Below are 27,758 nucleotides of genomic sequence, written 5' to 3' on the forward strand. Positions count from 1 at the left end.
AGCAGGCACACGGACTGGCAGGATACAGCAGGCACACGGACTGGCAGGATACAGCAGGAACACGGACTGGCAGGATACAGCAGGAACACGGACAGGCAGGACACAGCAGGAACACGGACTGGCAGGATACAGCAGGAACACGGACAGGCAGGACACAGCAGGAACACGGACTGGCAGGACACAGCAGGAACACGGACTGGCAGGATACTGAGACAAAGTAAGGACTGGGCTGAGAAAAGACACTGGTACAGGGGAGCCTAGGGCATAGGGACACTGACGGCAGACAGTGCACCTACAATGCAAAGGCATCTTACCTAGGAAGACGCCGGGAAGAAATACCCGATGGGTGCCGCCATGTTATGGCGGAGCCACCGGGTCGCGACCTCCCAGAAGGCTCTGCGACGGAGGAGACGCGACCGCGCATGCGCAGAGAGATCGGACGCTGTGAGCCGGCGAAGGAGGAAGCAGAGTGGCGCGGGACAGGATCACGAGTGCGCCGAGGGATGGGAGAAGCCGGGTAAGTATGTGCAGCGGTCGTAACAGAGAGCAGTTTTTCCCAGGGAGCATTGCCTGGCCTTTACGTCTTCATGCACCAACTGCCAGCCTCCACAAGGAGACACTGTGCCCATTAGACCTCCGACAAATGACTTTCACCCATTCAACCAGTATTTTGCTCTGACAAGAAGAAAGAAGTCCAGAACATCTGTCTGCAGTTGGGTGCCTTTTCATATTAGAGAAGACTCTGGTTTGGCTAAATATTCTAAGCCATGTGACAAGTCTTGTTAAATAGTTGGATATTGTCTTATATTGGAAACTACTTCCAATATGTAGCACTAGAGAGCTGGCTTGATTTCTTCTTGAGGGGAGCTAGCTTGTTTTCATTCTTTCCAGAGAGTTTACCCTTGCCTAAAAGTCTTCTGACTCAAACTTCCAGAAAGAGAACTCCAACCAAAGACTCTCTAAAAGCCAAACAATACTTTGCTCTCCACTGATGATGGGCAAGATCCTCCAAGATAAGTCTTCAAAAATCTGTGGTTTTGCTTAACACCTTAAGTCATGTGTCAAGACTTGGACATCCAACGTCAGGGTAGCAACCTGTAATATGTTGCATTAGAGAACCAGCTTTCTTCTGGTTCTGGAGAACAGGAGTTGTTTTTTGGTACCAATCAGCAGCTGCATCACATTGAAATAAGCTGCACAGTGCAGATCTATGCAAAGTTCACATCCAGCCACCAGAGCTTATAACAGCTGATCGGTGGATGTGCTGCCTCTCGAATCCCAATGACCTGATATTGATGGCCTATCCTATTGATGGCCTACCCTGAAATTTTATTTAAGCAAAGCTAGAATTATACGAATACTACTTACATTTACAGAAATCTATTAGATCTAGCTTGACAAAAAAAAAGGAAAAAAGAGTTCTCTAAATACTTTCCATCAAATTCCTGACCATCACAGAAACGGTTGAAGATTTATTTTATGAGAACAATCGAGTGACTTGTTGTATCAGCAGAATCCAGACTCCACGCAGCATCAGCTTGGCCCAGACAATATGCAGTGTCTGAAGCTCCTATTCTAGCTGATAGTTGACATCTGATTACTAGGAGTACAGTCAATAAATGTTATCAACTAAAATATTCTATTTAGACTTTATATAGTTTTTGATCTGCATGCAGTGAACACTTTTAAATAGTATTTTACACATAAAGCTCTGGCAAAAATTAAGAGACCACTGCACAATGTTCAGTTTTTTCTCTTTATAGGTATACAGTATTTTTGAGTAAAATGTTAATTGTTAATTTATTCTATAATCCTATAAACTTCTGAAAACATGTCTCAGAATTTCCAAGCAATACATTTTGGGTTTTTTTCTGAAAAGGAGAAATGGTCAAAATTAAAAATAAACTGTGTTTTCAGACCTTAACCCCTTCAAGACCCAGCCTATTTTGACCTTAAAGACCTTGCCGTTTTTTGCAATTCTGACCAGTGTCCCTTTATGAGGTAATAACTCAGGAACGCTTCAACGGATCCTAGCGGTTCTGAGATTGTTTTTTCGTGACATATTGGGCTTCATGTTAGTGGTAAATTTAGGTCAATAAATTCTGCATTTATTTGTGATAAACACGGAAATTTGGCGAAAATTTTGAAAATTTCGCAATTTTCACATTTTGAATTTTTATTCTGTTAAACCAGAGAGATATGTGACACAAAATAGTTAATAAATAACATTTCCCACATGTTTACTTTACATCAGCACAATTTTGGAAACAAAATTTTTTTTTGTTAGGAAGTTATAAGGGTTAAAATTTGACCAGCGATTTGTCATTTTTACAACGAAATTTACAAAACCATTTTTTTTAGGGACCACCTCACATTTGAAGTCAGTTTGAGGGGTCTATATGGCTGAAAATACCCAAAAGTGACACCATTCTAAAAACTGCACCCCTCAAGGTACTCAAAACCACATTCAAGAAGTTTATTAACCCTTCAGGTGCTTCACAGCAGCAGAAGCAACATGGAAGGAAAAAATGAACATTTAACTTTTTAGTCACAAAAATTATCTTTTAGCAACAATTTTTTTATTTTCCCAATGGTAAAAGGAGAAACTGAACCACGAAAGTTGTTGTCCAATTTGTCCTGAGTACGCTGATACCTCATATGTGGGGGTAAACCACTGTTTGGGCGCACGGCAGGGCTTGGAAGGGAAGGAGCGCCATTTGACTTTTTGAATCAAAAATTGGCTCCACTCTTTAGCGGACACCATGTCACGTTTGGAGAGCCCCCGTGTGCCTAAAAATTGGAGCTCCCCCACAAATGACCCCATTTTGGAAACTAGACGCCCCAAGGAACTTATCTAGATGCATAGTGAGCACTTTGAACCCCCAGGTGCTTCACAAATTGATCCGTAAAAATGAAAAAGTACTTTTTTTTCACAAAAAAATTCTTTTAGCCTCAATTTTTTCATTTTCACATGGGCAACAGGATAAAATGGATCCTAAAATGTGTTGGGCAATTTCTCCTGAGTACACCAATACCTCACATGTGGGGGTAAACCACTGTTTGGGCACATGGTAAGGCTCGGAAGGGAAGGAGCGCCATTTGACTTTTTGAATGAAAAATTATTTCCATCGTTAGCGGACACCATGTCGCGTTTGGATAGCTCCTGTGTGCCTAAACATTGGCGCTCCCCCACAAGTGACCCCATTTTGGAAACTAGACCCCCCAAGGAACTTATTTAGATGCCTAGTGAGCACTTTAAACCCTCAGGTGCTTCACAAATTGATCTGTAAAAATGAAAAAGTACTTTTTTTTCACAAAAAAATTATTTTCGCCTCAATTTTTTCATTTTCACATGGGTAGTAGGATAAAATGGATCATAAAATTTGTTGGGCAATTTCTCCCGAGTACGCCGATACCTCATATGTGGGGGTAAACCACTGTTTGGGCACACGGCAGGGCTCGGAAGGGAAGGCGCGCCATTTGACTTTTTGAATGGAAAATTAGCTCCAATTGTTAGCGGACACCATGTCGCGTTTGGAGAGCCCCCTGTGTGCCTAAACATTGGAGCTCCCCCACAAGTGACCCCATTTTGGAAACTAGACCCCCCAAGGAACTTATCTAGATGCATATTGAGCACTTTAAACCCCCAGGTGCTTCACAGAAGTTTATAACGCAGAGCCATGAAAATAAAAAATAATTTTTCTTTCCTCAAAAATGATTTTTTAGCCTGGAATTTCCTATTTTGCCAAGGATAATGGGAGAAATTGGACCCCAAATATTGTTGTCCAGTTTGTCCTGAGTACGCTGATACCCCATATGTGGGGGTAAACCACTGTTTGGGCGCACGGCAGGGCTCGGAAGGGATGGCACGCCATTTGGCTTTTTAAATGGAAAATTAGCTCCAATCATTAGCGGACACCATGTCACGTTTGGAGAGCCCCTGTGTGCTTAAACATTGGAGATCCCCCAGAAATGACACCATTTTGGAAACTAGACCCCCAAAGGAACTAATCTAGATGTGTGGTGAGGACTTTGAACCCCCAAGTGCTTCACAGAAGTTTATAACGCAGAGCCATGAAAATAAAAAAAAAAATTATTTTCTCAAAAATGATCTTTTAGCCTGCAATTTTTTATTTTCCCAAGGGTAACAGGAGAAATTTGACCCCAAAAGTTGTTGTCCAGTTTCTCCTGAGTACGCTGATACCCCATATGTGGGGGTAAATCACTGTTTGGGCACATGCCGGGGCTCGGAAGTGAAGTAGTGACGTTTTGAAATGCAGACTTTGATGGAATGCTCTGTGGGCGTCACGTTGCGTTTGCAGAGCCCCTGATGTGGCTTAACAGTAGAAACCCCCCACAAGTGACCCCATTTTGGAAACTAGACCCCCAAAGGAACTTATCTAGATGTGTGGTGAGCACTTTGAACCCCCACGTGCTTCATAGAAGTTTATAATGCAGAGCCGTGAAAATAATAAATACGTTTTCTTTCCTCAAAAATAATTATTTAGCCCAGAATTTTTTAATTTTCCCAAGGGTAACAGGAGAAATTTGACCCCAAAAGTTGTTGTCCAGTTTCTCCTGAGTACGGTGATACCCCATATATGGGGGTAAACTACTGTTTGGGCACATGCCGGGGCTTGGAATTGAAGTAGTGACGTTTTGAAATGCAGACTTTGATGGAATGCTCTGCGGGCGTCACGTTGCGTTTGCAGAGCCCCTGATGTGCCTAAACAGTAGAAACCCCCCACAAGTGACCCCATTTTGGAAACTAGACCCTGAAAGGAACTTATCTAGATGTGTGGTGAGCACTTTGAACCCCCAAGTGCTTCATAGAAGTTTATAATGCAGAGCCGTGAAAATAATAAATACGTTTTCTTTCCTCAAAAATAATTATTTAGCCCAGAATTTTTTATTTTCCCAAGGGTTACAGGAGAAATTGGACCCCAAAAGTTGTTGTCCAGTTTCTCCTGAGTACGCTGATACCCCATATGTGGGGGTAAACCACTGTTTGGGCACACGTCGGGGCTCAGAAGGGAAGTAGTGACTTTTGAAATGCAGACTTTGATGGAATGGTCTGCGGGTGTCACGTTGCGTTTGCAGAGCCCCTGGTGTGCCTAAACAGTAGAGACCCCCCACAAGTGACCCCATTTTAGAAACTAGACCCCCCAAGGAACTTATCTAGATATGTGGTGAGCACTTTGAACCCCCAAGTGCTTCACAGACGTTTACAACGCAGAGCCGTGAAAATAAAAAATCATTTTTCTTTCCTCAAAAATTATGTTTTAGCAAGCATTTTTTTAGATTCACAAGGGTAACAGGAGAAATTGGACCCCAGTAATTGTTGCGCAGTTTGTCCTGAGTATGCTGGTACCCCATATGTGGGGGTAAACCACTGTTTGGGCACACGTCAGGGCTCGGAGGTGAGGGAGCACCATTTGACTTTTTGAATACGAGATTGGCTGGAATCAATGGTGGCGCCATGTTGCGTTTGGAGACCCCTGATGTGCCTAAACAGTGGTAACCCCTCAATTCTAACTCCAACACACCCCCAACACACCCCTAACCCTAATCCCAACTGTAGCCATAACCCTAATCACACCCATAACCCCAACACACCCCTAACCACAACCCTAACCCCAACACACCCCTAACCCTAATCCCAACTGTAGCCATAATCCTAATCACAACCCTAACCCCAACACACCCCTAACCACAACCCTAACCCCAACACACCCCTAACCCTAACCACAACCCTAATTCCAACCCTAACCCTAAGGCCATGTGCCCACGTTGCGGATTCGTGTGAGATATTTCCGCACCATTTTTGAAAAATCTGCGGGTAAAAGGCACTGTGTTTTACCTGCGGATTTTCCGCGGATTTCCAGTGTTTTTTGTGCGGATTTCACCTGCGGATTCCTATTGAGGAACAGGTGTAAAACGCTGCGGAATCCGCACAAAGAATTGACATGCTGCGGAAAATACAACGCAGCGTTCCCGCGCGGTATTTTCCGCACCATGGGCACAGCGGATTTGGTTTTTCATATGTTTACATGGTACTGTAAACCTGATTGAACACTGCTGCGGATCCGCAGCCAAATCCGCACCGTGTGCACATAGCCTAATTCTAAAGGTATGTGCACACGCTGCGGATCCGCAGCAGTTTCCCATGAGTGTACAGTTCAATGTAAACCTATGGGAAACAAAAATCGCTGTACACATGCTGCGGAAAAACTGCACGGAAACGCAGCGGTTTACATTCCGCAGCATGTCACTTCTTTGTGCGGATTCCGCAGCGGTTTTACAACTGCTCCAATAGAAAATCGCAATTGTAAAACCGCAGTGAAATGCGCAGAAAAAAACGCGGTAAATCCGCCATAAATCCGCAGCGGTTTAGCACTGCGGATTTATCAAATCCGCAGCGGAAAAATCCGCAGAGGACCAGAATACGTGTGCACATTCCTAACCCTAACCCTAGCCCTAACCCTACCCCTAACCCTACCCCTACCCCTAACCCTACCCCTAACCCTAACCCTACCCCTAACCCTACCCCTAACCCTAACCCTAACCCTACCCCTAGCCCTAACCCTAACCCTAACCCTAACCCTACCCCTAACCCTAACCCTACCCCTAACCCTAACCCTACCCCTAACCCTAACCCTATTCTAACATTAGTGGAAAAAAAAAATTTCTTTATTTTTTTATTGTCCCTACCTATGGGGGTGACAAAGGGGGGGGGGTCATTTATTATTTTTTTTATTTTGATCACTGAGATATAATCTATCTCAGTGATCAAAATGCACTTTGGAACGAATCTGCCGGCCGGCAGATTCGGCGGGCGCACTGCGCATGCGCCCGCCATTTTGGAAGATGGCGGCGCCCGGGAGAAGACGGACGGGACCACGGCTGGATCGGTAAGTATGATGGGGTGGGGGGGGACCACGGGGGGGGGATCGGAGCACGGGGGGGGGAATCGGAGCGCGGGGGGCGTGGAACGGAGCACGGGGGGGCTGGAATGGAGCACGGGGGGGTGGAACGGAGCACGGGGGGGGTGGATCGGAGTGCAGGGGGGGTGATTGGAGCACGGGGGGGTGATTGGAGCACGGGGGGAGCGGACACGAGCACGGGGGGGGAGCGGAGCACTGGACGGAGGGGAGCCGGAGCAGTGTACCGGCCAGATCGGGGGGGTGGGGGGGCAATCGGAGGGGTGGGGTGGGGGCACACTAGTATTTCCAGCCATGGCCGATGATATTTCAGCATCGGCCATGGCTGGATTGTAATATTTCACCCGTTATAATGGGTGAAATATTACAAATCGCTCTGATTGGCAGTTTCACTTTCAACAGCCAATCAGAGCGATCGTAGCCACGAGGGGGTGAAGCCACCCCCCCTGGGCTAAACTACCACTCCCCCTGTCCCTGCAGATCGGGTGAAATGGGAGTTAACCCTTTCACCCGGCCTGCAGGGACGCGATCTTTCCATGACGCCGCATAGGCGTCATGGGTCGGAATGGCACCGACTTTCATGACGCCTACGTGGCGTCAAAGGTCGGGAAGGGGTTAAATATTGCAAAGAAAACAAGTTCATAATCCTTTAGAAACAACAATACTAATGTTTTAACTCAGGAAGAGTTCATAAATCAATATTTTGTGGAATAACCATGATTTTTAATCACATCTTTCATGCGTCTTGGCATGCTTTCCACAAGTTTTTCACACTGCTCCTGGTACAAAAATCTAAGCAGTTTTTCTTTGTTTGATGGCTTGTGACTATCCATCATCCTCTTGATTACATTTCAGAGGTTTTCAGTGGGGTTCAGGTCTGGAGATTGGCTGCCCATGACAGGGTTGAAGTGGTGGTCTCTTAATTTTTGCCAGAGCTGTATATAAGTATGTTTTGGGAGGCATCTTTTTTTTTAATTATAACACATTTTACGATACCCCTTCTTTCAGTCCCTTATTAAGTCCTATTGAAAATCCTTGGTAAACTGCCTGAAAAAAAGCCAATTGTTTGAGATGTGTTTTATATTACATTATAGGATTTCAACAAACATTAGTTTTGGGGGATAAAAAACTGGGAATAAGAGTATTTTCTGAACATTCTATTTGTAAAAATTTCCCTCTGGGTGTGTTCACTTGGAGTTGTTTTCAGATTTAGCTCAAATACTGTTTGTAAAGGCTTCCTCTTGATTTTAGTAGGAAAATATGACCAGTACACAAGGCACTGTTTTACTGTTTGTTTTGTTTTTCAGCATCATTCACAATTCTTGAGGTGTTTCTGCTTGAAAAATTTACATTTGGCTACCGAATCAGTAAAAACAGAAAAGAATGCCCATTGCACAAAAACATTCGGTTGGCGCTGTTATATTGATTAAAACGATACCTTGGTTGATGAAATCCGTCTTGTGGTTGTTGCTTAATCTTTATTTTCAGTTTTGAGTAAATTATATGCTCGTGCTCCGGGGCGACCTGTGGGGGGTCTTCATGTTGTGCTCTAATTAGGTATTCACAATGATGACTGCTGACAGGTCACTGATCCCTCAGTGACTTGCCCCCTAGTTTACATAATAAATATTATGTATATATCTGTAAAAAAATCCCCTTCTGCAGGCAGGCGGCAGCGGGCCTGCTCTGCACCATGATCGCATCCATATTGTGCAGTTAATTATTCTTCTTGATGGTATCCATAAATTTCTAAAGAAAAAAATCAGTTTGAAAATGGTGCTGGCCGCGCCTGCGCAGTAGCAGCTATCGGCAACCTGATATCTGCTACTGTGCAGGCTCCGGCGGCGCCATCTTGCTAGAGAAAAATTGCCTTTTCCATGTCGCTGCTGGCGCCTATGCAGTAGCATCTATCAGATCGCTGATGATACTGTGCAGGCATGGCCATCTTAGTGAAGACAATTTTTTTTCCAGCAAGGCGGCACCGCTGGCACCTGCACAGTAGCTGCTATAAGCAATCCGAGAGATGTTACTGCGCAGGCGCCGACTGCACCATCTTGGAGGAGGCATTTTTTTTCTGTAGCAAGATGGCGCCGCCAACTCCTGCGCAGCAGCAGCTATCAGATCACCAACAGCTGCTACTGTGCAGGAGCAGTCGGCGTCATTTTCAAACTTGATTTTTTTTGTTTTAGAAATTTATGGATATCATCAAAAAGAATAATTAAATGTACAATATGGATGCGATCATGGTGCAGCGCAGCCGCCGCCACCGCCTGCCTGCAGAAGGGGATTTTTTTTAAAGATATATATGTAATATTCATTAGGTAAACTAGGGGGCAGGTCAGTGAGGGATCAGTGACCTATCAGCAGTCTGCATTATGAATATCTAATCAGAGCACCACATGAAGACCCCCCACAGGTCACTCTGGCGCAAGAGCATATCTTTAACTTAAAATAAAGATTATACAACAACCACAAGACAGATTTAATCAACCAAGGTCACATTTTAATCAGTTTAACGACGCTGACCTGACACTATCTATAGGTTACTGTGCTCAATCCTGCTGACTGGTACCCTTTAAAAAAGCATGCAAACATATGCAATAAAAATGTTTTGGACAATTCTTAATATGGATATTTCAGCTAGAAAACAAAGACGATTTTCATTTGTACTGTCATCTGTATTCCATTCATATATGATCCATGTGTTATTCGCATGCATATATTTTACATCTGTGTGTCACTACATGAACTACATCCAAAGAACTGCAGGCCTCACTTGCCTCAGTTAAGTGTTCAGAAAAAATTTAAAAAACTGTGTTAATTTCCTCAGTTAAGGTCAGTGTTCAAGTGTTCACGACTCCACCATAAAAAGAGACTGGGCAAAAATGGCCTGCATGGCAGAGTCCAAGATCAAAACTACTGCTGAGAAATAAGAACATAAAGGCTCATCTCAGTATTGCCAGAAAACATCTTGATGATCCTCAAAACTTTTGGGTGAATACTCTGTGGACTGACGAGACAAAGGTTGAACTTTTTTGGAAGGTGTATGTCCCATTACATCTGGCATAGAAATAACACAGCATTTCAGAAAAGGAACATCATAGCAACAGTAAAATATGGTGGTGGTAGTGTGGTGGTCTGGGGCTGTTTTGCTGCTTCTTGACCTGGAAAGCTTGCTGTGGTAATTGAAACCATGAATTCTTCCATCTATGAGAAAATCATAAAGGAGGCTGTCCAAGCCATCTGTTTGTGACCTCAAGCTGAAACTAACTTGGGTTATGCAGAAGGACAATGATCCAAAACAGACTAGCAAGTCCACCTCTGAAAGGCTTAAGAAAAACAAAATAAAGAATTTGGGGTGGCCTAGTCAAAGTCCTGACCTTATCCTGATTGAGATACTGTGGCATGACCTTAAAAAGGCGGTTCATGCTTGGAAACCCTCCAGTGTGGCTGAATTACAACAATTCAGCAAAGATAAGTGGGCCAAAATTCTTGCAGTGCGTTTCACACGAAACATGCATTGGGGCGGTGGGAGAATCAAACTTTGTCTATACATGTAAGTCCATTGTAATTGATTATATAGCGTTTTGTGCACTTGGATCTAAAGCACTTTATTTTTTAAATGCACTTTACATGATTGTAGTATAGAATATTTATATGCATGCTTTATAGCAGCGGTTTACACTTACCATGCACTTTCTAGCATATTTACACTTGATGTGTATGTGTAATTACAGCACACAACATTCTATTTAAGCACTGTGAGGCAGTGACCGGTGTCATATGCGAGGATCGCTATGTATCCCCCAGGATGTGCTTAGAAGCAAAAAAGAAAAAAAAAGAGCATGAACCGCACATCCCGCACGGCTCCGCTCCGTTAGGGCGTTAGGACCCACTACGAGGTTTGCCGTGACGGGGCAGTGGGCTTCTTACAGTCTGATCAGAATGTTAAACTGAAAACCTCATATTCAGTTATATTAATATTTGCCTAGCGGCTTTAGATCAACGTATGATTTTGGGATGTGCGGTTCATGCTCTTTTTTTTTCTTTTTTGCAAAGCATGTGCTTAGAAGCATATTAGATCCTCTGGAGTGCCCTGTGCTCACAGCAGGTTGCCTGTGAGACACAGGGAAGAATAAAAGTGAGTGTGAACTGGGTCAAGTTATTTGTCCCAGAAATTATTCAGGAAAACCCGGTATGGGCTTTTATTTTGAAACGGACTGCAGGAAGGTAGTGGGGCCGGTCCGTTTCCTCCAGCCCAGATCTTATAGTGGCCCATAGCCATAGAATCTGGAGGAAAGAAAAAAAAACCCTGCAAGAGAGTTTGGGTGTGTCAGACTGGTCTGGGAGTCAGACCTAGCAGGAGGCTTATGAGGAGCTCCTTCCGTGTGGAGCAACACGGGTCAGGCAGAGCCTAAAAGCCTGACGCCCCAGCATACACAGTGGTGTAATACGTCCACGGCAACGGATTGTGGACTGTCTTTACTTTTCCCGGCTGCATACTGAAGGACTTGTTGCTTATGTTTTTGGATTGTGAGTATGCTACAAAATAAACAAGACTTTATTTGAACTTTATATGGGTCACTGCCTATTCACTGCACAGCAAGGACATCGCTGCATCACATTTGGTTGGAGAATGCGGAGCAGTGTGAATTAACCCCTTCATGACCTAGCCTATTTTGACCTTAAAGACCTTGCCGTTTTTTGCAATTCTGACCAGTGTCCCTTTATGAGGTAATAACTCAGGAACGCTTCAACGGATCCTAGCAGTTCTGAGATTGTTTTTTCGTGACATATTGGGCTTCATGTTAGTGGTAAATTTAGGTCAATAAATTCTGCGTTTATTTGTGATAAAAACGGAAATTTGGCGAAAATTTTGAAAATTTCGCAATTTTCACATTTTGAATTTTTATTCTGTTAAACCAGAGAGATATGTGACACAAAATAGTTAATAAATAACATTTCCCACATGTATACTTTACATCAGCACAATTTTGGAAACAAATTTTTTTTTTTGCTAGGAAGTTATAAGGGTTAAAATTTGACCAGCAATTTCTCATTTTTACAACGAAATTTACAAAACCATTTTTTTTAGGGACCACCTCACATTTGAAGTCAGTTTGAGGGGTCTATATGGCTGAAAATACCCAAAAGTGACACCATTCTAAAAAATGCACCCCACAGGGTACTCAAAACCACATTCAAGAAGTTTATTAACCCTTCAGGTACTTCACAGCAGCAGAAGCAACATGGAAGGAAAAAATGAACATTTAACTTTGTAGTCACAAAAATTATCTTTTAGCAACAATTTTTTTATTTTCCCAATGGTAAAAGGAGAAACTGAATGACGAAAGTTGTTGTCCAATTTGTCCTGAGTACACTGACACCTCATATGTTGGGGTAAACCACTGTTTGGGCGCACGGCAGGGCTTGGAAGGGAAGGAGCGCCATTTGACTTTTTGAATGAAAAATTGGCTCCACTCTTTAGCGGACACCATGTCACGTTTGGAGAGCCCCCGTGTGCCTAAACATTGGAGCTCCCCCACAAGTGACCCCATTTTGGAAACTAGATGCCCCAAGGAACTTATCTAGATGCATAGTGAGCACTTTGAACCCCCAGGTGCTTCAAAAATTGATCCGTAAAAATGAAAAAGTACTTTTTTTCACAAAAAAATTTTTTTGCCTCAATTTTTTCATTTTCACATGGGCAATAGGATAAAATGGATCATAAAATTTGTTGGGCAATTTCTCCCGAGTACGCTGATACCTCATATGTGAGGGTAAACCACTGTTTGGGCACACGGCAGGGCTCGGAAGGGAAGGCGCGCCATTTGACTTTTTGAATGGAAAATTAGCTCCAATTGTTAGCGGACACCATGTCGCGTTTGGAGAGCCCCTGTGTGCCTAAACATTGGAGCTCCCCCACAAGTGACCCCATTTTGGAAACTAGACCCCCCAAGGAACTTATTTAGATGCATATTGAGCACTTTAAACCCCCAGGTGCTTCACAGAAGTTTATAACGCAGAGCCATGAAAATAAAAAATAATTTTTCTTTCCTCAAAAATGGAATTTTGCCAAGGGTAATAGGAGAAATTGGATGCCAAATGTTCTTGTCCAGTTTGTCCTGAGTACGCTGATACCCCATATGTGGGAGTAAACCACTGTTTGGGCGCACGGCAGGGCTCGGAAGGGAAGGCACGCCATTTGGCTTTTTAAATGGAAAATTAGCTCCAATCTAAACTAAACTAGACCCCCAAAGGAACTAATCTAGATGTGTGGTGAGGACTTTGAACCCCCAAGTGCTTCACAGAAGTTTATAACGCAGAGCCATGAAAAAATAAAAATTATTTTCTCAAAAATGATCTTTTAGCCTGCAATTTTTTATTTTCCCAAGGGTTACAAGAGAAATTGGACCCCAAAAGTTGTTGTCCAGTTTCTCCTGAGTACGCTGATACCCCATGTGTGGGGGTAAACCACTGTTTGGGCACACGTCGGGGCTCAGAAGGGAAGTAGTGACTTTTGAAATGCAGACTTTGATGGAATGGTCTGCGGGCGTCACGTTGCGTTTGCAGAGCCCCTGGTGTGCCTAAACAGTAGAAACCCCCCACAAGTGACCCCATTTTGGAAACTAGACCCCCCAAGGAACTTATCTAGATATGTGGTGAGCACTTTGAACCCCCAAGTGCTTCACAGACGTTTACAACGCAGAGCTGTGAAAATAAAAAATAATTTTTCTTTCCTCAAAAATGATGTTTTAGCAAGCATTTTATAATTTTCCCAAGGGTAACAGGAGAAATTGGACCCCAATAATTGTTGTGCAGTTTATCCTGAGTATGCTGGTACCCGATATGTGGGGGTAAACCACTGTTTGGGCACACGTCGGGGCTTGGAAGTGAGGGAGCACCATTTGACTTTTTGAATACAAGATTGGCTGGAATCAATGGTGGCGCCATGTTGCGTTTGGAGACTCCTGATGTGCCTAAACAGTGGAAACCCCTCAATTCTACCTCCAACACTAACCCCCCCACACCCCTAATCCTAATCCCAACTGTAGCCATAACCCTAATCACAACCCTAACCGCAACACACCCCTAACCCTAATCCCAATTGTAGCCATAACCCTAATCACAACCCTAACCACAACCCTAATTCCAACCCTAACCCTAAGGCTATGTGCCTACGTTGCGGATTCGTGTGAGATTTTTCAGCATCATTTTTGAAAAATCCGCGGGTAAAAGGCACTGCGTTTTACCTGCGGATTTACCGAGGATTTCCAGTGTTTTTTGTGCGGATTTCACCTGCGGATTCCTATTGAGGAACAGGTGTAAAACGCTGCGGAATCCGCACAAAGAATTGATATGCTGCGGAAAATACAACGCAGCATTTCCGCGTGGTATTTTCCGCACCATGGGCACAGCGGATTTGGTTTTCCATAGGTTTACTTGATACTGTAAACCTCATGGAACACTGCTGCGGATCCGCAGCCAAATCCGCACCGTGTGCACATAGCCTAATTCTAAAGGTATGTGCACACGCTGCGGAAAACGCTGCGGATCCGCAGCAGTTTCCCATGAGTTTACAGTTCAATGTAAACCTATGGGAAACAAAAAACGCTGTACACATGCTGCAGAAAAACTGCACGGAAACGCAGCGGTTTACATTCCGCAGCATGTCGCTTCTTTCTGCGGATTCCGCAGCGGTTTTACAACTGCTCCAATAGAAAATCGCAGTTGTAAAACCGCAGTGAAAGGCGCAGAAACAACGCGGTAAATCCGCGATAAATCCGCAGCGGTTTAGCACTGCGGATTTATCAAATCCGCAGCGGAAAAATCCGCAGAGGACCAGAATACGTGTGCACATACCGAAACCCTAACCCTAACCCTAGCCCTAACCCTAGCCCTAGCCCTAACCCTAACCCTAGCCCTAACCCTACCCCTAACCCTACCCCTAACCCTAACCCTAACCCTACCCCTAACCCTACCCCTAACCTAACATTAGTGGAAAAAAAAAATTCTTTATTTTTTTATTGTCCCTACCTATGGGGGTGACAGAGGGGGGGGTCATTTATTATTTTTTTATTTTGATCACTGGGATTATATCTCAGTGATCAAAATGCACTTTGAACGAATCTGCCGGCCGGCAGATTCGGCGGGCGCACTGCGCATGCGCCCGCCATTTTGGAAGATGGCGGCGCCCAGGGAGAAGACGGACGGACCCCGGCAGGATCGGTAAGTATGATGGGGTGGGGGGGAGCACGGGGGGGGGATCGGAGCACGGGGGGGTGGATCGGAACGCGGGAGGGGTGGAACGGAGCACGGGGGGTGAAACGGAGCACGGGGGGGTGGAACGGAGCACGGTGGGTGGAACGGAGCACGGGGGGTGGATCGGAGTGCAGGGGGGGTGATTGGAGCATGTGGGGGTGATTGGAGCACGGGGGCGAGCGGACAAGAGCACGGGGGGAGCGGATCACAGGACGGAGGGGAGCGGGGCAGTGTACCGGGCAGATTGGTGGCTTGGGGGGGGGGCGATCAGTGGGGTGGGGTGGGGGCACATTAGTATTTCCAGCCATGGCCGATGATATTGCATCATCGGCCATGGCTGGATTGTAATATTTCACCCGTTATAATAGGTGAAATATTACAAATCGCTCTGATTGGCAGTTTCACTTTCAACAGCCAATCAGAGCGATCGTAGCCACGGGGGGGTGAAGCCACCCCCCCTGGGCTGAACTACCACTCCCCCTGTCCCTGCAGATCGGGTGAAATGGGAGTTAACCCTTTCACCCGATCTGCAGGGACGCGATCTTTCCATGACGCCACATAGGCGTCATGGGTCGGATTGGAACCGACTTTCATGACGCCTACGTGCCTTCATGGGTCGGGAAGGGGTTAAGGCATACCCCAACGCCATTTGCATGTCTGTTATTAAGCCTGCTACATTGCAATTCAGGCCTACAGACAAAATGGAGGAGATCCTGAGGCAGCTGGTCCTCACACAGCAACAACAGCAACAAACTAATAACCTGTTGCTGCAGCAAATTACAGCCCTGCGTGAGGCACCTCCAGCACCGACCCCGGAACGTCGCGATGCCCAAGACAAGGTCCGCTCCGCTTTGAGGAAATTGAGTCCGGAAGATGATGTGGAAGCTTTCCTCACCGTCTATGAGCGCACGGCAGAGCGGGAGAATCTGCCAGCAGCACAGTGGGCTGAAGTTGTGGCTCCGTTCTTGAGGGGTGATGCGCTAAAGGCCTACTTTGACCTCAGTCGGGAGGATGCCCAGGACTATTCCAAGCTAAAAGGTGAGATCCTTGCCCGACTGGGGGTTAATACTTATGTGAGAGCTCAACGAGTTGTTTCTTGGACTTTTGTGGAGCCTGCCCGGTCTCAGATTTTTGACTTACTGCAGCTTGTGAAACGGTGGCTCCAACCTGAGACTTTAACCACAAGTCAGATAGTGGAGAGGGTGGTGGTCGTCCGACTGGTAAGGGCTCTGCCAGCAGCCATACAGCGTTGGGTGGGTCAAGGGGACCCGGGTACCCTAGACCAGGTTGTAGGTCTGATAGAGCGATATAAGGCCACCCAGGACTTTATACGGGACACTGCTCCGCTTTGGCTGTCACGTAAGGCTCAGCCAGCTCAGGAGTCTGAGAAAAGTCCACGGCCCTCCACTGGGACAAGACCGGACCGAGTCCGTGCTGAGGGGTTGTCTCGGAAAGAGAGTGACCACAGACCTGTGTCCCCTAAACTGGCTCCAAGGTTACCTCGTGCCACAGTCATTACGAGTTGGCGGTGCCAAGAACCTGGACATGTGGTTGCTAATTGCCCCCTAACAACGGAACCCATGGACTGCGGGTATACCCACCGCGTATCTATGTATGCCCAGCCAGTCTGCATTGCCACTACGGACCCTGCCAGTACCGAACCTCAGCTGTGCAGAGTGCTCGTTAACGGGTACCAGACAAATGCTCTCTTGGACTCGGGGAGCTTGGTGACCCTGGTACACGGGTCCCTGGTTGCTGGGGACAGTCCTAATGAACGAAAGGTGGGGGTAGTGTGCATACATGGGGACCTCTGAGAGTACCCGACTGCGGAGGTCACGTTCTCCACTCCATGTGGAGAGATAAAACATGTGGTGGGAGTGGTAAAGACTCTTCCATATGGGACTGTGATGGGTAGAGACTTGCCATTGTTCTGCTCCCTTTGGGAGACCAGAGTTAACCCTCTCAGGGTAAAAAGCATTCCGGATGCAGAACCCGAAGATCCCGAGTCAGGGACACCTGCCGTAGGGGTCGCCACGATAGGGACAGTGTGTAATCCCAATAGGTTTCCCCTAGAGGTGTTGACAGGAGAAGTGGAAGAGAATCCACCAATTCCTGAGCTGGAGGTGTCAACTGGTAAGTTTGGGACTGCCCAGCTCCAGGATCCCACTCTGACCCGGGCAAGGGAAAGAGTAATCGAGGTGAATGGGGTGGCACAACAACCTGGTGCAGAAAAGGAGTTTCCCCGGATGACGATCAACCATGAGTTACTGTATAGGGTTGATAAAATCCGGGATGAGGTGGTGGAACAACTGCTAGTGCCCCAACCCTATCGTCGGGCGGTACTTGACATGGCTCACACTCACATGTTGGGGGGGCACTTGGGGGCCAAAAAGCCATTAGAGCGCATATTACAGAGGTTTTTTGGCCTGGTGTCTATGCTGAGGTTACAAAGTACTGTGACACGTGTCCTGAGTGTCAACTAACCTCACCCCCCACAAACTACCGGAGTCCGTTAGTGCCTCTGCCCATCATAGAAGTACCCTTTGAGCGGATAGTGATGGATCTGGTGGGACCAATAGTAAAATCCGCCCGGGGCCATCAGCACATATTAGTAGTCGTAGACTACGCCACCCTGTATCCAGAGGCGATACCGCTCCGGCACACTTCGGCTAAACTAATAGCCCGTGAACTGTTTGCCATGTTTTGTCGCCTTGGGCTTCCCAAGGAGATCCTTACAGATCAGGGTACCCCTTTTATGTCTAAAGTGACGAGGGAGCTATGTAAATTGCTCCAAATTAAACAGTTGCGTAAGTCAGTGTACCATCCACAAACCGATGGGTTGGTCGAGAGGTTTAATAAGACCCTCAAGGCCATGCTAAAAAAGGTGGTCGCCAAGGATGGGAAGGATTGGGATATGTTATTGCCATATTTAATGTTCGCCATACGCGAGGTACCGCAGGCGTCCACGGGGTTCTCCCCATTTGAGCTATTGTATGGCAGGCACCCGAGGGGACTGCTGGATGTAGCCAAAGAGACGTGGGAACAGGAGCCCACTCCACATAAGAGTGTCATCGAATATGTGGCAAGTATGCAGGATCGGATTGCTGTTGTGCAACCCATAGTAAAAGAGCATCTGTTGGATGCCCAGGCCGCTCAGAGCCGTACCTATAATAAAAGGGCCACGGTCAGGTCCTTTAAAGAAGGAGACCGGGTGTTGGTACTAGTACCCACCCCAGAGAGTAAACTCATGGCCAAGTGGCAAGGGCCTTATGAGATACGGGGGAAGGTGGGGGAAGTGAATTACAAAGTGTACAAACCCGGGAAAAGAAAACCCGAGCAGTTGTATCATGTCAACTTGCTAAAGGCCTGGAAGGACCGAGAATGTTTGGTCTCAGAAGAAACTACGGTCATACAATTGGAGGTTCCTCTGGCACTCGCCAAGGACACAGCCGGCTGTGAGGTAAAAGTCAATGATGCCCTCACAAAACAGCAGCGGCGGGAGGCTCGAGCTTTGGTACAGCAGAATATGGATGTGTTCTCAGAGCTGCCGGGGCGAACCTCGGTGATTCAGCATGATATTGTCACTGAGCCCCAGATAAAGGTGCGGATGAAACCGTACCGAGTGCCAGAGGCCCGAAGGCAAGCCATCGCGGCCGAGGTAAAGCAAATGTTTCAGTTGGGAGTCATTGAGGAGTCCCGAAGTGAGTGGGCTAGCCCCATTGGTCTAATACCAAAACCAGATGGGTCATTACGCTTCTGTAATGACTTTAGGAAGTTAAATGAAGTGTCAAAATTTGACCTCTATCCCATGCCACGGGTGGACGAGCTAATTGAGAGACTGGGGAAGGCCCAGTACTTCACCACGCTGGCTCTCACAAAAGGTTACTGGCAGGTTCCCTTAACAGAGTCAGCGAAGGAAAAGACTGCTTTTATAACCCCAGAGGGTCTCTTTCAATACGTTGTCTTACCTTTTGGGTTACATGGAGCTCCGGCCACATTTCAGAGGCTGATGGACATTGTGTTAGCGCCACATAGAGACTATGCGTCAGCCTATTTGGATGACATAGTCATCTTTAGTACCGACTGGGATACCCATCTGTCCCAGGTACAAGCAGTGCTGGAGTCTCTTAGAGCTGCAGGGTTAACAGCAAACCCAAAGAAATGTGCAATAGGTCTCACGGAAGCCCGGTACTTAGGATATGTGATCGGCCGGGGGGTTATCAAACCTCAATGGAACAAAATTGAGGCCATTCAAAACTGGCCCAAGCCCTTAAATTCCAAACAAGTGAGGGCATTCCTTAGCATCATTGGGTACTACCGTCGATTTATACCAAATTTTGCTTGTAATTCGGCTTCCCTAACAGACCTGTTAAAAGGGAAGAAAACAGTGATGGTCAAGTGGAATCCTCAAGCAGAGGAAGCGTTCCAGTCTCTGAAATCGGCATTGTGTGGACAGCCGGTCCTCATCAGCCCCGACTTCAAGAAAACCTTTATTGTGCAAACCGATGCCTGAGAGGTAGGCTTAGGAGTGGTGTTGTCGCAAGAGGTGAACGGGGATGAGCATCCAGTCACCTATTTAACCCCTTCATGACCTGGGGATTTTTCATTTTTCCGTGTTCGTTTTTCGCTCCCCTCCTTCCCAGAGCCATGACTTTTTTATTTTTCCGTCAATTTGGCCATGTGAGGGCTTATTTTTTGCGGGACGAGTTGTACTTTTGAAGGACATCATTGGTTTTAGCATGTCGTGTACTAGAAAACAGGAAAAAAATTCCAAGTGCGGTGAAATTGCAAAAAAAGTGTAATCCCACATTGGTTTTTTGTTTGGCTTTTTTGCTAGGTTCACTAAATGCTAAAAATGACCTGCCATTATGATTCTCCAGGTCATTACGAGTTCATAGACACCAAACATGACTAGGTTATTTTTTATCTAAGTGCTGAAAAAAAATTCCAAACTTTGCTAAAAAAAAAAAAAAATTGCGCCATTTTCCGATACTCGTAGCGTCTCCATTTTTCGTGATCTGGGGTCGGTTGAGGGCTTATTTTTGGCGTGCCAAGATGACGTTTTTAATGATAGCATTTCGGTGCAGATACGTTCTTTTGATCGCCCGTTATTGCATTTTAATGCAATGTCGCGGCGACCAAAAAAACGTAATTCTGGCGTTTCAAATTTTTTTCCCGCTACGCTGTTTAGTGATCAGGTTAATACTTTTTTTTAATTGATAGATCGGGCGGTTCTGAGCGCGGCGATACCAAATATGCGTAGATTTGATATTTTTTTTATTGATTTATTTTGATTGGGGCGAAAGGGGGGTGATTTAAACTTTTATGTTTTTCTTATTTTTTTCACATTTTTTTTAACTTTTTTTTTTAACTTTTGCCATGCTTCAATAGCCTCCATGGGAGGCTAGAAGCAGGCACAGCACGATCGGCTCTGCTACATAGCAGCGATCTGCTGATCGCTGCTATGTAGCAGAATTGCACGTGTGCTGTGAGCGCCGACCACAGGGTGGCGCTCACAGCGACGGGCAATCAGTAACCATAGAGGTCTCAAGGACCTCTATGGCTACCATTCACAAGCATCGCCGACCCCCGATCATGTGACGGGGGTCGGCGGTGACATCATTTCCGGCCGCCCGGCCGGAAGCGGTAGTTAAATACCGCTGTCTGCGTTTGACAGCGGCATTTAACTAGTTAATAGGTGCGGGCAGATCGCGATTCTGCCCGCGCCTATTACGGGCACATGTCAGCTGTTCAAAACAGCTGACATGTCCCGGCTTTGGTGCGGGCTCACCGCGGAGCCCTGCATCAAAGCAGGGGAGCCGGCATCGGACGGTATAGTACGTCCGATGCCGGTAAGGGGTTAAGCAGGAAACTGACCCCGGCAGAGAAAAATTATAGCGTAGTGGAGAAGGAGTGCTTGGCGATCAAATGGGCCTTGGAGTCGCCACGCTACTATTTGCTCGGGCGCCAGTTTCGGTTGGTAACGGACCATTCACCCCTCGTCTGGATGAGAAATGCAAAGGAAAGGAATGCCCGAGTTACCAGATGGTTCTTGTCCCTACAAAATTTCAGCTTCTCTGTGGAACATCGGGCTGGGAAATCACAGGGAAATGTGGATGCCCTGTCACGGGCACCATGTATGCTGACAAATGTTCAACCCCACAAGTCTGAACAGAGAGGGGGTATGTGAGGCAGTGACCGGTGTCATATGCGAGGGTCGCTATGTATCCCCCAGGATGTGCTTAGAAGCATAATTAGATCCGCTGGAGTGCCCTGTGCTCACAGCAGGTTGCCTGTGAGACACAGGGAAGAATAAAAGTGAGTGTGAACTGGGTCAAGTTATTTGTCCCAGAAATTATTCAGGAAAACCCGGTATGGGCTTTTATTTTGAAACGGACTGCAGGAAGGTAGTGGGGCCGGTCCGTTTCCTCCAGCCCAGATCTTATAGTGGCCCATGGCCATAGAATCTGGAGGAAAGAAAAAAAAACCCCTGCAAGAGAGTTTGGGTGTGTCAGTCTGGTCTAGGAGTCAGACCTAGCAGGAGGCTTATGAGGAGCTCCTTCTGTGTGGAGCAACACGGGTCAGGCAGAGCCTAAAAGCCTGACACCCCAGCGTACACAGTGGTGTAATACGTCCACGGCAACGGATTGTGGACTGTCTTTACTTTTCCCGGCTGCATACCGAAGGACTTGTTGCTTATGTTTTTGGATTGTGAGTATGCTACAAAATAAACAAGACTTTATTTGAACTTTATATGGGTCACTGCCTATTCACTGCACAGCAAGGACATCGCTGCATCACAGCACCTTATCTGCATTCTAGGCTACCAGACATATACGCACAAATAGCACCTTTTTTTCTAAATGATACTATATGCGCTATTTTGTATGCCTTTTTAGGAACTTTATCCACGTTAATAATTTTTTGCATCTAGTATTTATCCATATGAATTTCTGGGCTCTAATATAGCTTAAGATTAACTAAGGTCTCCCTAGACTGCCATTGGATTTGCAGCCTCTGATTTGGCATGTATTTTCTAATTTTAATCATGTGTAAAAATAAAAAAACTTTTTTACAAATCTAAAAGTGTCATCTTTTTCAAGATGAAAAACAGATGATTATTCAGACGCTGATCTGCACATGGCATTAGGATGGTCTCATACATCCATGAGACATGAGCTATTCTTGCATCAGAAGACTCTACCAACTGCTTTGGGACAGGATCACATGAAAGTAGATTCTCATCTCTGAGAGAATCAGGTCGATTATGGCAAGGACTCTCTGATCAAGCTCTGCATCAAGTTTTCTCAGAGTGTCAGCATAGTTTGATCAGATTCTTCCAGATGAGAGAATCGGAGCACACTGTGAGGAGAAGAAGGAGGACCAAATTTCTCCATCTTCTCCATTGCGCCAGTCCGTAGAAATCAGACCGCACTCAGATGTTATCTGAGTGCAGTACGATGTTTTCCGCGCAACCATAGACATGAATATACTTGTATGACCCTGGCCTTATGGGTAGATATGAAGTAGTTAGCTCAGGTCAAAAGACCCAGCGGTTGCACCAGGTCTTCAGACATGAAAATGGTCTTTGTTTCACAGATGCATGAAATCGCCTTTAGGCCACAATTAGCATTTTTGCACCAAAACAGTTGTGGATTATAAACACACAAGAGTCTAAAATCTTTCTGTTAGGCCGGTTTCACACGTCAGTGGCTCCGGTACGTGAGGTGACAGTTTCCTCACGTACCGGAGACACTGACTCACGTAGACACATTGAAATCAATGTGTCTCTGCACATGTCAGCGTGTTTTCACGGACCGTGTGTCCGTGTGCAAAACATGGAGACATGTCAGTGTTCGTGGGAGCGCACAGATTACACGGACCCATTAAAATCAATGGGTCCGTGTAAAACACGTACCGCACACGGATGCTGTCCGTGCGCAGTCCGTGTGCCGTGCAGGAGACAGCGCTACTGTAAGCGCTGTCCCCCCCACGTGGTGCTGAAGCCGCCATTCATATCTTCTCTCCAGCAGCTTTCGCTGGAAAGAAGATATGAAAAATCCTTTTTTTTTTTCTTGTTTTAAATAAAGATCCATGTCCCCACCCCCCTCCCACCCCCTGTGCGCCCATCCACTGGTAATAAAATACTCACCTGGCTCCCTCGCAGCGTACTCTCAGCGCCAGCTTCTTCTGTATGAGCGGTCACATGGTGCCACCGATTACAGTCATGAATATGCGGCTCCACCTCCGATAGGGGTGGAGACGCATATTCATGACTGTAATGGGCGGCACCACGTGACCGCTCATACAGGAGAAGGTGCGGTGAGGACAGGACGCTGCGAGGGAGCCGGGTGAGTATTTTAATACCAGCGGGCGGGCACACAGGGGGTGGGAGGGGGGTTAGGGACATGGATCTTTATTTAAAACAAGAAAAAAAAAAGGATTTTTCATATCTTCTTTCCAGCGAACGCTGCTGGAGAGAAGATATGAATGGCGGCTTCAGCACCAGATGCAGGGGACAGCGCTTATCTCTAGCGCTGTCTCCTGCACGCTCCGTGTGGTATCCAGTCGCCACACGGGCGGCACACGTGTGCCGCACGTGTGCCACACGGATGGCCTAGGGGAGCTCACTTTCACACGGACACGGAAAACTCCGGTACCGATTTTTTCGGTACCAGAATTATCTGGGCGTGTGAGACTGGCCTTAAAGCATGAATTTGGAGAATCTTTTAGCTCATGTGCAGCAGCAAAATAAGTGTACTCCACTTTTTATAAACCAGTATAAAAACTCCAAAACCTGCAGTAATTTCGCGTTAGTACAAGTTGGACAAAAATTTTGCAACATTTCAAGCACTGTAAGGCTATGTGCACACGTCAGGATTTTATGCAGAAATTTCCTGAACAAAACCGGACTTTTTCCGCAGGAAATCTGCATGCATTTTTCACGCGGTATTTTTTTTGCGTTTTTTTCACGGTTTTGTCGCGGTTTTTGTGCAGATTTTTCGCGTTTTTTTCTGGAGCTTCAAAATGCAATAAATAGTGACAAATATGCAAAAAATCTGCAAAATTAATGAACATGATGCGTATTTTTCCGCGATGCGTTTTTATCACGGAAAAAACACAACATGTGCACAAAAATTGCGGAATGCATTAAAAATGATGGGATGCTTAATGTGTGCGTTTTTCAAAGTGTTTTTGCAGTGGAAAACTGCCGAAAAAGCGCGCAAAAAACGTGAAAATTCCGGAACGTTTGCACACAGCCTTACACAAGAAATGTGGTGTAAACTGCTTGATAAATGGAGGCCAATGCTTTTCCACTGTGCAACGCCTCAATATATATATATATATATATTTTTCCCCTGGATAGTCCAGGGATAAAACAGAAACCTGATCGAAATATAAAAAACAGTCCTATGTAAAAATCTGTGAAGCATTATATGTACTAATGAACAGTGCAGCTTTACAAACTGACGTGAAAGCTTAGAAAAGCATTAGACTTCCAATAGATAAGCTACAGAAATGTATCATCACCACATATACACAACACAATATCTCCAACAGTTAAAAAAAATGATGCAGAATTTAAAAATTTCTACTTTTCTGTACGTTCTTTAATGCTTTCAAAATAATTAATCTGTTATTTTTTATGCCACATACATATTTTCACCAGCATATCCTTGAATATGGCACAGCTACTGAAAGATGGTGGGACAGAAAAACTTAAAGGGGTTGCTAAAACATGACTGCCTCCTTTCAGAAACAGTGCCACCCCAGACGATGGGTTGGGTCTGGTATTACAACTCAGCTTCACTGAAGTGAATGTAGCTGAGCAGCAATACCATGTATAACCCATGATCAGGGGTGTCGCTGCCTCTAAAAGAAACCTGCCATCATTTATTATTTACCCTAGAGAACCCCTTTAAGGTACAGTTTACTACCACGGAAGAAAGTTGTCCATTATTTGACACATGACTATTAAGCCATGTCACCTTTATTTCTAAAACTTGCAGAAAACTGGAGAAATTGCATGTATAAATGTGCATAAAGGACTTCATGTTCTCCTTTTGGGCAATATGTTTTAAGAAAATTAAAAAAATAGATATATCTTCAACATCATTAAGACCCGTGTGTCAGCAAGAGAAAATTAATAAAAAAATAATAATTATCCAACATATGACAAGTCAACAAATTCCTTGAACATGATGCACCTAGAGTTTCTTGAAAAACGTACCATAGAAATCTCATTAAAAACACAAATGCATCAGTTAACATACAAGGGGTGCATGGAAATTCCTGTTCCTGTTCACTCACTGCTAACATTTGGGTGCTGTATTTTATAAACTTAGAATGTCCCCTGATCCTGGCTTAAAACTGCTAACATATATGAAAAATGGAGTTTATGGAGAAAACAATGGTCAAGCTAATATGAGAGCAAGAATAAAATAATGCATTTACTTGAACCATTTCAGAAGGGGTCAAACTCTAGAGGAACAAGTGACAACATTATGGCCCATATTTGTGCCACTGTTTTGACAAACAAGTATGACTTGTAATGTATCAGTGCTAATTGGAAAATCATAAGACATGGTTGATAATATCCTGCTGGAAGAACTTCAAAAGAAATGTTGGGAAATAACCTCCTAGTTTTGATCATTTGCTCCATGATGTCCCTCTAGAACTCTGAGAACTTCATTGTTTCTTGATTTCATGACTACTCTTACTAGAGATAATCATTTCCACATTTACTGTGACAAGTTTAAGAACCTAAAAGACACAATCGCTCTTTCAGCAGAGACATGAAAACTTCTCAATTTTGCCATAATACCTGGTGCTGTCATATTTCTCTTTAAAGCCAATAGCAATGTGTATGGTCAGATGAACACTAGTGCCCCCATTATCACCACGCTCAGTAGTGAAGGTACAGTACATAGAGAAGAACCCAAGCCTGATATCACCATGAAATCCCATCTAAAGGGATTAAAGCCTCTGGAGGGAGATACAACTCCTGGATGTCTGATGGGATGGATTATACTGTATATACTCCCTGTGTATGAATGAAGGGGCAAGGAGCAGGTCACCTACCTGAAGGTCTCTTGCTGCTGGTCCTTGGAGAAGTCCTCTCCCTGGAGGACAGTCTGCGGTGGCCACCATGCTCTGAAGAGTAAGCAGTCCCCTCGCTGTACCGCCTGGTGATGACTTTGCCTGCACTTTCTCTGCTGGTGCTACTGTCCCCAATGGCCTGCACAATAAGGTCCAGAAGAGTTCTTCTCTCTCTTTCCTGCGCTTCACTGATGCCATGAACAGAGGAGGTGACCAGCAATAAGGAGATGGCCAGTACTGCCTGCCATTTCCTCGCCCTCAGCATCTCTCCCTTTGCGATCCTGGGAAAGAGAGAGGGATGAAGACAAGAGTTACACGTGCTAGCTTCTGCCCATTATCATCTTGGGGCTGCTCATGGTGATCTTGGCCAACTCGGGACTCCTGGATGATCCTGAGAAGAACTTGTGGCAGTCAGAAGGGTGCTGAGGAAATCAAAAGGCAAAGCAGAGAAGGAGAAGAGGAGGCTCAGGAGCTGCTGCTGCTGCTGCTAATAACCACTGCTATCTCCACATTAATGATCAATCTGTCCTCATCTCTTTCCCAAACTGATCTAATCCACCAGCCAGCACCCTCCTCCTCACAGGGCACACCAACTAATCGCAGCATGGCAATGACTAGCCTCCCTAATTGAGTGGCCAGACTCTCCACCCTCCAGGCTGCCTCTCGTCCCACATCTTCCAGGGCACATTTATAGCTTCGGATTAGAAAAGGTATTAACAATGCAGCACAGATGACACAATCCTGGCTTTGTTTGGGATTTACTTAGCTTTCTTCTCTGTCATTATTGCCGGGTTTATGAAGACAAATGTCAGACAAAACTGCAAGTCACAAAGTCTGCGCTGCACTCAGAAGGAAGGAACAGCTGGATGGGACCCCCATGTGTAGAGACATCCATACCTGCTGCCTTGGAAATGGGACCCCCATGTGCAGATACATCCATACCTGCTGCCTTGGAAATGGGACCCCCATGTGCAGATACATCCATAACTGCTGGCCTGGAAATGGGACCCCCATGTGCAGAGACATCCATAACTGCTGCCCTGGAAATGGGACCCACATGTGCAGATACATCCATACCTGCTGCCCTGGAAAATGGGACCACCATGTGCAGATACATCCATACCTGCTGCCCTGGAAAATGGGACCACCATGTGCAGATACATCCATACCTGCTGCCCTGGAAAATGGGACCACCATGTGCAGATACATCCATACCTGCTGCCCTGGAAACTGGGAGCCACATGTGCAGATACATCCATACCTGCTGCCCTGGAAACTGGGAGCCACATGTGCAGATACATCCATACCTGCTGCACTGGGAAATGGGACCCACATGTGCAGATACATCCATACCTGCTGCACTGGAAAATGGGACCCACATGTGCAGATACATCCATACCTGCTGCACTGGGAAATGGGACCCACATGTGCAGATACATCCATACCTGCTGCCCT

General features: G+C 45.8%; 1 protein-coding gene across 1 annotated transcript in view; it reads right to left on the reverse strand.

The window, feature by feature from the left end:
* ALKAL1 (ALK and LTK ligand 1) overlaps positions 1-26,905 on the reverse strand; it is a 183,261-nt gene extending 156,356 nt beyond the window's left edge. Inside the window, exon 1 of the mRNA XM_069731335.1 lies at positions 26,286-26,905. Coding sequence (XP_069587436.1) covers positions 26,286-26,568 — 283 coding nt within the window. The 5' untranslated portion in view covers positions 26,569-26,905. The remainder of the gene's footprint in view (positions 1-26,285) is intronic.
* Between the last annotated feature and the right edge of the window lie 853 nt (positions 26,906-27,758).

Source organism: Ranitomeya imitator, chromosome 6 (assembly GCF_032444005.1).
Source record: "Ranitomeya imitator isolate aRanImi1 chromosome 6, aRanImi1.pri, whole genome shotgun sequence".
Lineage (NCBI taxonomy): Eukaryota > Metazoa > Chordata > Amphibia > Anura > Dendrobatidae > Ranitomeya > Ranitomeya imitator.